The 12986-nt window shown below is 38.0% G+C and overlaps 1 protein-coding gene across 3 annotated transcripts in view; it reads left to right on the top strand.

Moving 5' to 3' along the window:
* NRAP (nebulin related anchoring protein) overlaps positions 1–12986 on the top strand; it is a 188470-nt gene that overhangs the window by 169025 nt on the left and 6459 nt on the right. For all 3 annotated transcript variants that reach the window (XM_073556640.1, XM_073556641.1, XM_073556642.1), the window contains 2 exons: positions 3341–3445; positions 10574–10672. In XM_073556640.1, the coding sequence (XP_073412741.1) occupies positions 3341–3445; positions 10574–10672 (204 nt within the window). The remainder of the gene's footprint in view (positions 1–3340; positions 3446–10573; positions 10673–12986) is intronic.

The raw sequence follows: 12986 nt of genomic DNA on the forward strand, positions 1-12986 counted from the left end.
AGTCTCGGATGTGATTGTGACGTTCTGACTCTTTGTATCTCGCAGTCTCGGATGTGATTGTGACGTTCTGACTCTCTGTATCTCGCAGTCTCGGATGTGATTGTGACGCTCTGACTCTCTGTATCTCGCAGTCGCGGATGTGATTGTGACGTTCTGACTCTCTGTATCTCGCAGTCGCGGATGTGATTGTGACGCTCTGACTCTTTGTGTCTCGCAGTCTCGGATGTGATTGTGACGCTCTGACTCTTTGTGTCTCGCAGTCTCGGATGTGATTGTGACGCTCTGACTCTTTGTGTCTCGCAGTCTCGGATGTGATTGTGACGCTCTGACTCTCTGTATCTCGCAGTCTCGGATGTGATTGTGACGCTCTGACTCTCTGTATCTCGCAGTCTCGGATGTGATTGTGACGCTCTGACTCTCTGTATCTCGCAGTCTCGGATGTGATTGTGACGCTCTGACTCTCTGTATCTCGCAGTCGCGGATGTGATTAGCATTTCCCATTATTAGTTGAGGGCGCTGATAATACAATACAGGGAATCGTTGATGGTGGAAACTCTTCCTCCACTTGAGGTCCCTGGTATCAGACATGATCCATTATTTACTGACGCGTCGTGTGAACAAATGCAAACAGCTCCTCCTGACGGTTTGATGTGCGAGGAAAATGAATAAGACGCCGCTCAATAATTAATGCCGGTCAAAGCCGCTCGTTAAACCTCTAATCATCTCGGATTGGGAAGATTTTCTCCAGAAAGTGGATATCACACACTTCACATCTCCAGGAAAACTGCAGCTGCTTTTTATTTTTTATTTTCTGCCTTTATGCTCCACCTCATATTGTAACGCTCGCGTCGTTCTCCCCATTTTTTAGGGGGAGGGGAAAGTTTGGTGATCATGAATGTGGTCGTCACCCAGCTTTACGAGGCGTCCGAGAAGCAAATCTGCCTCTTTCTTGTATTGACCGAGAGGATCTGAGATTGTTTTGTCATCTCTCCTGTCTGAATGGGAAGAACTTAAAAGGGGATTCCAGCTGACAACTTCTGCCCAGACGCAGTTATATGGACGTCCTCCCCTCATACTGGTGGCGGTGGGGTCTTTCTCCCAAAGCAGCGGGAGGTTCATAATGTCTAATACGAAGTGTGAAAAAGTAAGTAAACTTTTGGGACGTGGTTTTATCCCCTTTATTTCTGAGCACATCTGTGAGGATTTGAGTCCAAAGACCCCACCAAATGAGAAGTCTTCTAGATGAAGCCATTTCAGAAAGCCGTCCTCCTTTGCGGAGTTTTTGGAGGAGGTTCTCCTGATGCAGCTTTTGAAGAGGTTTTTTTTTTTTTTTTCTTTTTTTCGAGGCATTTTTGCAAATCGGCTTTTTTGCTCATTCTCGTGCCATGGTGACATGATGGATGAACAATCTAGAGAAAAATGAATCTTGTGCAGCCTCGATGGGTCCACCAGGGTCTTCTCTGCCGTTGTGTTGATTGTATGAAGCTATTGGGTTGCTGGTCTTCTTCTTCGCCTTCTTCATTCCATTCTTCTGACCATGAATGTCCTTCTCCAGTGATTGTTCTCTTCGTACGATGTGTCCACAATAGACAAGTCGCAGCTTGCTGATCCTTTGCTTCCAGTGACGTGTCTGGCTTGATTTTTTACAATATTGATTTGTTTTCCCTTCCTGCCATCCATGATATTGATAACATCCTTCTCCAGCTTCACATTTCAATGGCTTCGATTCTTCTTCTTGTGTCTTGTTTCTTTATCGTCCAGGTTACTCATCCGTATGTTGCTACAGAGAAGAGCAGACTATGCACGAGCCTGTGTCTTCGTCACCAGTGAAATGTCCCTTGATTTGAAGACCTTGACCGGAGACTTCATTGCTGATTTGCCCAGAGCGATTCTTCTATTGACTCCCAGTGTCGTCGCTGCGTCTTGAGTGATCATTGATCTGAGTAGGTTGAAGTCCTTTACCACTTCCAGATGTGTCCGGCCGTATCTGGCACTGGTCAATATTGTCTTCTTCAGTCCTATGCTGGAGCTTTCCATCTTGACCCTCCATAATAAGTCCTTCATTCCATCTACGCTTGTTGTTTTCTGTGTATTTAACATTGTTGATGATTCGTCCAGCAATAGTGATTCCTTCTTCTTTTTTGGCAAGTTTACCAGTTGTCCGTATCTGCTGACACAGGTGAGTGATAGCATCTACTGAGGCTTCAGAAGACTTTATTAGCTCTATTGGAATATTGTCACATCCAGAAGCTTTATCACAGCAACAACTTCATCATTCAGGACGTTCGGCTCTGTATCCCCTCTCCAGTCTGTTTCTTCCCCCATCGTTGAGTCGTTCTTGTAGACATGCTCTGTGCCCTCTCCATCTTTCCTTGATCTTTCCTGGCTCAGTTAGTTTCTCCCTGGTGTCTTTCAACATTCCCACACTTGGTTGAACCTTTGGTCATATGTCTTCCTGGTCTTGCCCATGAGATGTTCACTTTTTATCTTTCGGTAATACATTTCTTTATTTACTCGAATGTCTCTCATTAATCTTTTACTGATGTTGTCTACCTCCTGCTTGTTACCTTTTGGCATTCGTCTTCCTTCGATGATCTTTAGGGTCTCTTCTGTTGACCACGGCTGAGCAGGTCTCTTTAGGACCTGTTGAGTCTGTTTGTGTATCTTGACTCTAATCTTTGTTTTCAAAAGTTCATGATCAGGTCCACATTCAGCTCCTGGTCTTGTTTTCATGCTTATGGTCGACGAACTCCATTTTTGATGAACACATATGTTGTCAATCTGATCCTTGTAGGCCCCGTTCGGTGATGTCCATGTCTACAGTCTCCGTTTCTGATTTTGGAAGAAGGTGTTCATGATGGACAGTTGATTTGCCGTACAAAAGTCAATGAATCTTCCTTCAGTCTTGTTTCGGTCACCAAGTCCAAATTTTCCAGGAACGATTCCATATTTGCAGTAGCACACTTTGGCATTCAAGACTCCAATGATAACGAGAAGATATCATGCCAAACATATCAATCATCTTCTGAAAAGATATCTTAGTCTTTAAATATTATCAGCTCGAATGCCCCTTTAATTGAGATCTGTTTGGCATACAGAGGCAGTCTACTGTATGACAGCTTGTGGCCACGAGAAGGTTTGTGCATCTTAGAGAAGGTAAACTTATCTGAATCTGCTGATAATAATGATATAATAGTAATCTCCCACCCTGCGACCGATCCGTCCCAAATCTGCTTTATTATTTAATGGCTTCCCTCGTTTACTGGGAAACATTGTATATGATGCTTCTCCTCCGGAAACCTGCATGAATCCTAATTATCCATCTCTTCCCTCCTCACAGTCGCGATACAAATCAGATCTAAACTACCTAAGAGGTGTGGGATGGGAGACGGCGGGATCTCCGCATATTCAAAGTGTGAAGAAAGCCGGAGAGCTGATCAGTGAGGTAAGAAATATAGAAAGGGTTATCTCCTGAGCTCAGTGTCGCCCCCGTGACAAAGTGTATGAGAACTGCCAAGCAAATGGGGAGACTTACCATACTGCCCCTATGTACAAGAATATAACTACTATAATACTGCCCCTATGTACAAGAATATAACTACTATAATACTGCCCCTATGTACAAGAATATAACTACTATAAAACTGCCCCTATGTACAAGAATATAACTACTATAAAACTGCTCCTATGTACAAGAATATAACTACTATAAAACTGCTCCTGTGTACAAGAATATAACTACTATAATACTGCCCCTATGTACAAGAATATAGCTACTATAATACTGCCCCTATGTACAAGAATATAACTACTATAATACTGCACCCTATGTACAAGAATATAACTACTATAATACTGCCCCTATATACAAGAATATAACTACTATAATACTGCTCCCTATGTACAAGAATATAACTACTATAATACTGCTCCTATGTACAAGAATATACTGTAACTACTATAATACTGCTCCTGTGTACAAGAATATAACTACTATAATACTGTCCCTATGTACAAGAATATAACTACTATAATACTGCCCCTATGTACAAGAATATAACTACTATAATACTGCCCCCTATGTACAAGAATATAGCTACTATAAAACTGCTCCTGTGTACAAGAATATAACTACTATAATACTGCCCCTATGTACAAGAATATAGCTACTATAATACTGCCCCTATGTACAAGAATATAACTACTATAATACTGCTCCTGTGTAGAAGAATATAACTACTATAATACTGCTCCTATGTACAAGAATATAACTACTATAATACTGCTCCTGTGTAGAAGAATATAACTACTATAATACTGCTCCTATGTACAAGAATATAACTACTATAATACTGCCCCTATGTACAAGAATATAACTACTATAATACTGCACCCTATGTACAAGAATATAACTACTATAATACTGCCCCTATATACAAGAATATAACTACTATAATACTGCTCCCTATGTACAAGAATATAACTACTATAATACTGCCCCTATGTACAAGAATATAACTACTATAATACTGCCCCCTATGTACAAGAATATAACTACTATAATACTGCTCCTGTGTACAAGAATATAACTACTATAATACTGTCCCTATGTACAAGAATATAACTACTATAATACTGCACCTATGTACAAGAATATAACTACTATAATACTGCCCCCTATGTACAAGAATATAACTACTATAATACTGTCCCTATGTACAAGAATATAACTACTATAATACTGTCCCTATGTACAAGAATATAACTACTATAATACTGCCCCTATGTACAAGAATATAACTACTATAATACTGCCCCTATGTACAAGAATATAACTACTATAATACTGTCCCTATGTACAAGAATATAACTACTATAATACTGCTCCTATGTACAAGAATATAACTACTATAATACTGCTCCTGTGTACAAGAATATAACTACTATAATACTGCCCCTATGTACAAGAATATACAATAATACTGCCCCCTATGTACAAGAATATAACTACTATAATACTGCCCCTATGTGCAAGAATATAACTACTATAATACTGCTCCTGTGTACAAGAATATAACTACTATAATACTGCCCCTATGTACAAGAATATACAATAATACTGCCCCCTATGTACAAGAATATAACTACTATAATACTGCCCCTATGTACAAGAATATACAATAATACTGCCCCCTATGTACAAGAATATAACTACTATAATACTGCCCCTATGTACAAGAATATACAATAATACTGCCCCCTATGTACAAGAATATAACTACTATAATACTGCCCCTATGTGCAAGAATATAACTACTATAATACTGCTCCTATGTACAAGAATATAACTACTATCATACTGCTCCTATGTACAAGAATATAACTACTATAATACTGCCCCTATGTACAAGAATATAACTACTATAATACTGCCCCTATGTACAAGAATATAACTACTATAATACTGCCCCTATGTACAAGAATATACTATAATACTGCCCCTATGTACAAGAATATAACTACTATAATACTGCCCCTATGTACAAGAATATAACTACTATAATACTGCTCTTATGTACAAGAATATAACTACTATAATACTGCTCCTATGTACAAGAATATAACTACTATAATACTGCCCCTATGTACAAGAATATAATTACTATAATACTGCCCCTATGTACAAGAATATACAATAATACTGCCCCCTATGTACAAGAATATAACTACTATAATACTGCCCCTATGTGCAAGAATATAACTACTATAATACTGCTCCTATGTACAAGAATATAACTACTATCATACTGCTCCTATGTACAAGAATATAACTACTATAATACTGCCCCTATGTACAAGAATATAACTACTATAATACTGCCCCTATGTACAAGAATATAACTACTATAATACTGCTCTTATGTACAAGAATATAACTACTATAATACTGCCACTATGTATAAGAATATATCTACTATAATACTGCCCCCTATTTTATGTACAAGAATATAACTACTATAATACTGCTCTTATGTACAAGAATATAACTACTATAATACTGCCCCCTATGTACAAGAATATAATTACTATAATACTGCCCCTATGTATAAGAATATATCTACTATAATACTGCCCCCTATGTTATGTACAAGAATATAACTACTATAATACTGCCCCCTATGTACAAGAATATAATTACTATAATACTGCCCCTATGTATAAGAATATATCTACTATAATACTGCCCCCTATGTTATGTACAAGAATATAACTACTATAATACTGCCCCCTATGTACAAGAATATAATTACTATAATACTGCCCCTATGTACAAGAATATAACTACTATAATACTGCCCCTATGTACAAGAATATAACTACTATAATACTGCCCCCTATGTACAAGAATATAATTACTATAATACTGCCCCTATGTACAAGAATATAACTACTATAATACTGCCCCTATGTACAAGAATATAACTACTATAATACTGCCCCTATGTACAAGAATATACTATAATACTGCCCCCTATGTACAAGAATATAATTACTATAATACTGCCCCTATGTACAAGAATATAACTACTATAATACTGCCCCTATGTACAAGAATATAACTACTATAATACTGCCCCTATGTACAAGAATATAACTACTATAATACTGCCCCTATGTACAAGAATATAACTACTATAATACTGCCCCCATGTACAAGAATATAACTACTATAATACTGCCCCTATGTACAAGAATATAACTACTATAATACTGCCCCTATGTACAAGAATATACTATAATACTGCCCCCTATGTACAAGAATATAATTACTATAATACTGCCCCTATGTACAAGAATATAACTACTATAATACTGCCCCTATGTACAAGAATATAACTACTATAATACTGCCCCTATGTACAAGAATATAACTACTATAATACTGCCCCCATGTACAAGAATATAACTACTATAATACTGCCCCCATGTACAAGAATATACAGTCATATGTAAAAGTTTGGGCACCCCTATTAATGTTAACCTTTTTTCTTTATAACAATTTTGGTTTTTGCAACAGCTATTCCAGTTTCATATATCTAATAACTGATGGACTCAGATATATTTCTGGATTCAAATGAGGTTTATTGTACTAACAGAAAATGTGCAATCTGCATTTAAACAAAATTTGACCGGTGCAAAAGTATGGGCACCCTTATCATTTTCTTGATTTCAACACTCCTAACTACTTTTTACTGACTTCCTGAAGCACTAAATTGGTTTTGTAACCTCATTGAGCTTTGAACTTCATAGCCAGGTGTATCAAATCATGAGAAAAGGTATTTAAAGTGGCCACTTGCAAGTAGTTCTCCTATTTGATTCTCCTATGAAGAGTGGCATCATAGGCTCCTCAAAACAACTCTCAAATGATCTGAAAACAAAGATTATTCAACATAGCTTTTCAGGGGAAGGATACAAAAAGTTGTCTCAGAGATTTAACCTGTCAGTTTCCACTGTGAGGAACATAGTAAGGAAATGGAAGAACACAGGTACAGTTCTTGTTAAGCCCAGAAGTGGCAGGCCAAGAAAAATATCAGAAAGGCAGAGAAGAAGAATGGTGAGAACCGTCAAGGACAATCCACAGACCACCTCCAAAGACCTGCAGCATCATCTCGCTGCAGATGGTGTCACTGTGCATCGGTCAACAATACAGCGCACTTTGCACAAGGAGAAGCTGTATGGGAGAGTGATGCGAAAGAAGCCGTTTCTGCAAGCACGCCACAAACAGTCGCCTGAGGTCTGCAAAAGCACATTTGGACAAGCCAGTTACATTTTGGAAGAAGGTCCTGTGGACTGATGAAACAAAGATTGAGTTGTTTGGTCATACAAAAAGGCTTATGCATGCGCTGTATTGTTGACCGATGCACAGTGGTGACACCATCTGCAGCAAGATGATGCTGCCGGTCTTTGGAGGTGGTCTGTGGATTGTCCTTGACTGTTCTCACCATTCTTCTTCTCTGCCTTTCTGATATTTTTCTTGGCCTGCCACTTCTGGGCTTAACAAGAACTGTACCTGTGTTCTTCCATTTCCTTACTATGTTCCTCACAGTGGAAACTGACTGGTTAAATCTCTGAGACAACTTTTTGTATCCTTTCCGTGAAAAGCTATGTTGAATAATCTTTGTTTTCAGATCATTTGAGAGTTGTTTTGAGGAGCCCATGATGCCACTCTTCATAGGAGAATCAAATAGGAGAACTACTTGCAAGTGGCCACTTTAAATACCTTTTCTCATGATTTGATACACCTGGCTATGAAGTTCAAAGCTCAATGAGGTTACAAAACCAATTTAGTGCTTCAGGAAGTCAGTAAAAAGTAGTTAGGAGTGTTCAAATCAAGAAAATGATAAGGGTGCCCATACTTTTGCACCGGTCAAATTTTGTTTAAATGCAGATTGCACATTTTCTGTTAGTACAATAAACCTCATTAGAATCCAGAAATATAACTGAGTCCATCAGTTATTAGATATATGAAACTGAAATAGCTGTTGCAAAAACCAAAATTGTTATAAAGAAAAAAGGTTAACATTAATAGGGGTGCCCAAACTTTTACATATGACTGTAACTACTATAATACTGCCTCCATGTACAAGAATATAACTACTATAATACTGCTCTTATGTACAAGAATATAACTACTATAATACTGCCCCCTATGTACAAGAATATAATTACTATAATACTGCCCCTATGTATAAGAATATATCTACTATAATACTGCCCCCTATGTTATGTACAAGAATATAACTACTATAATACTGCCCCCTATGTACAAGAATATAATTACTATAATACTGCCCCTATGTATAAGAATATATCTACTATAATACTGCCCCCTATGTTATGTACAAGAATATAACTACTATAATACTGCCCCCTATGTACAAGAATATAATTACTATAATACTGCCCCTATGTACAAGAATATAACTACTATAATACTGCCCCTATGTACAAGAATATAACTACTATAATACTGCCCCCTATGTACAAGAATATAATTACTATAATACTGCCCCTATGTACAAGAATATAACTACTATAATACTGCCCCTATGTACAAAAATATAACTACTATAATACTGCCCCCTATGTACAAGAATATAACTACTATAATACTGCCCCTATGTACAAGAATATAACTACTATAATACTGCCCCTATGTACAAGAATATACTATAATACTGCCCCCTATGTACAAGAATATAATTACTATAATACTGCCCCTATGTACAAGAATATAACTACTATAATACTGCCATAATGTACAAGAATATAGAATATAACTACTATAATACTGCCTCCATGTACAAGAATATAACTACTATAATACTGCCTCCATGTACAAGAATATAACTACTATAATACTGCCCCTATGTACAAGAATATAACTACTATAATACTGTCCCTATGTACAAGAATATAACTACTATAATACTGCCCTCATGTACAAGAATATAACTACTATAATACTGCCCCTATGTACAAGAATATAACTACTATAATACTGCCTCCATGTACAAGAATATACTATAATACTGCCCCCTATGTACAAGAATATAATTACTATAATACTGCCCCTATGTACAAGAATATAACTACTATAATACTGCCCCCTATGTACAAGAATATAACTACTATAATACTGCCCCTATGTACAAGAATATAACTACTATAATACTGCCCCCTATGTACAAGAATATACTATAATACTGCCCCCTATGTACAAGAATATAATTACTATAATACTGCCCCTATGTACAAGAATATAACTACTATAATACTGCCCCTATGTACAAGAATATAACTACTATAATACTGTCCCTATGTACAAGAATATAACTACTATAATACTGCCCTCATGTACAAGAATATAACTACTATAATACTGCCCCCATGTACAAGAATATAACTACTATAATACTGCCTCCATGTACAAGAATATAACTACTATAATACTGCCTCCATGTACAAGAATATAACTACTATAATACTGCCTCCATGTACAAGAATATAATTTCTATAATACTGCCCCTATGTACAAGAATATAACTACTATAATACTGCCTCCATGTACAAGAATATAACTACTATAATACTGCCCCTATGTACAAGAATATAACTACTATAATACTGTCCCTATGTACAAGAATATAACTACTATAATACTGCCCTCATGTACAAGAATATAACTACTATAATACTGCCCCTATGTACAAGAATATAACTACTATAATACTGCTCCTATATACAAGAATATAACTACTATAATACTGCTCCTATGTACAGGAATATAACTACTATAATACAGTCCCTATGTACAAGAATATAACTACTATAATACTGCTCCTATATACAAGAATATAACTACTATAATACTGCTCCTATATACAAGAATATAACTACTATAATACTGTCCCTATGTACAAGAATATAACTACTATAATACTGCCCCTATGTACAAGAATATAACTACTATAATACTGCAATTCTTACATGCTATATTATTCCCTCACAGAACAAATATCGACAGAATCCTGGATCAATGTCTTTTACTGCAGTTACAGATTCTCCGAGTCTCCTACATGCCAAGAATAGTTATCAGCAGTGCAGTGAGGTAAGAATATCAGAATATCTAACGGCTTTGCTCTAGGGTATAATACAGGATGTACAGTAACGCAGGATCAGTAATGTAATGTATGTACACAGTGACTGCACCAGCAGAATAGTGAGTGCAGCTCTGGGGTATAATACAGGATGTATCTCAGGATCAGTAATGTAATGTATGTACACAGTGACTGCACCAGCAGAATAGTGAGTGCAGCTCTGGAGTATAATACAGGATGTAACTCAGGATCAGTAATGTAAATTATGTACACAGTGACTGCACCAGCAGAATAGTGAGTGCAGCTCTGGAGTATAATACAGGATGTAACTCCGGATTAGTAATGTATGTACACAGTGACTGCACCAGCAGAATAGTGAGTGCAGCTCTGCAGTATAATACAGGATGTAACTCAGGGTCAGTAATGGAGTGTATGTACACAGTGACTACACCAGCAGATTAGTGAGTGCAGCTCTGGGGTATAATACAGGATGTATCTCAGGATCAGTAATGTAATGTATGTACACAGTGACTACACCAGCAGAATAGTGAGTGCAGCTCTGGAGTATAATACAGGATGTAACTCAGGATCAGTAATGTAAATTATGTACACAGTGACTGCACCAGCAGAATAGTGAGTGCAGCTCTGGAGTATAATACAGGATGTAACTCCGGATTAGTAATGTATGTACACAGTGACTGCACCAGCAGAATAGTGAGTGCAGCTCTGGAGAATAATACAGGATGTAACTCAGGGTCAGTAATGGAGTGTATGTACACAGTGACTACACCAGCAGATTAGTGAGTGCAGCTCTGGGGTATAATACAGGATGTAACTCAGGATCAGTAATGTAATGTATGTACACAGTGACTGCACCAGCAGAATAGTGAGTGCAGCTATGGAGTATAATGCAGGATGTAACGCAGGATCAGTAATGTAATGTATGTACACAGTGACTGCACCAGCAGAATAGTGAGTGCAGCTCTGGAGTATAATACAGGATGTAACTCAGAATCAGTAATGTAATGTATGTACACAGTGACTGCACCAGCAGAATAGTGAGTGCAGCTCCGGAGTATAATGCAGGATGTAACGCAGGATCAGTAATGTAATGTATGTACACAGTGACTGCACCAGCAGAATAGTGAGTGCAGCTCTGGGGTATAATACAGGATGTAACGCAGGATCAGTAATGTAATGTATGTACACAGTGACTGCACCAGCAGAATAGTGAGTGCAGCTCTGGGGTATAATACAGGATGTAACGCAGGATCAGTAATGTAATGTATGTACACAGTGACTGCACCAGCAGAATAGTGAGTGCAGCTCTGGGGTATAATACAGGAGGTAACTCAGGATCAATAATGTAATGTATGTACACAGTGACTGCACCAGCAGAATAGTGAGTGCAGCTCTGGAGTATAATGCATGATGTAACGCAGGATCAGTAATCTAATGTATGTACACAGTGAGCGCCGCTCTGGAGTATAATATAAGCTGTTTGGGGCTGAAGAGTCAGCTTTCAGTTATTAGGCAGTTAGAGCACTGTGGAAAAGTTTTATGCAGTTGTGAAAAAGATGATAAAAAGTTAAACTGTTTTCAAAAGAAGAAATTTGAGTAGTTTATAACTATCAATTAACAATGTGCTGAAGGAAAAAAAAAGAAATGTAAATCTGATCAGTATCTGGTGACCCCATGTCTCCTCCATCATCCGTATCTGGTGACCGCCCGTCACCTCCATTATCAGTATCGTAATGGAGGCAACGGGCAGTCACCAGATACTGACGATGGAGGTGACGGGCGGTCATCAGATACTGATGATGGAGGTGACGGGCGGTCACCAGATACTGATGATGGAGGTGATGGGCGGTCACCAGATACTGATGATGGGGGGGACATGGGGTCACCAGATACTGATGATGGAGGAGACATGGGGTCACCAGATACTGATGATGGAGGAGACATGGGGTCACCAGATACTGATGATGTAGGTGACGGGCGGTCACCAGATACTGATGATGGAGGAGATGGGGTCACCAGATACTGATGAGATTCACATTTCTCTTTTCTGCAGTATTTTGTGAGTTGCCATTAACCCTTCTCTCCCTGGAGGCATCTTGCTCTGCAGTCTCCTCCCGCTTTGCTTGCTGCGTTCTGTGGAGTGTAGGTTTGTAATCTCAGATCCGGTGAGCGCCGCTGTTCTGGGATGACATGTGCTAATTGTAATGCAGCACCAGAGACCACCATACCTTTCTGTATGCGGCTTTTTGCTGTAGAAGAAAGGGTTAACCCACGTTATTATTTGTAAGGATTGGTGCCGGAGTG

This window comes from Dendrobates tinctorius, unplaced genomic scaffold, assembly GCF_039654945.1.
Source record: "Dendrobates tinctorius isolate UK_male_01 unplaced genomic scaffold, ASM3965494v1 ptg000236l, whole genome shotgun sequence".
Taxonomy (NCBI): domain Eukaryota; kingdom Metazoa; phylum Chordata; class Amphibia; order Anura; family Dendrobatidae; genus Dendrobates; species Dendrobates tinctorius.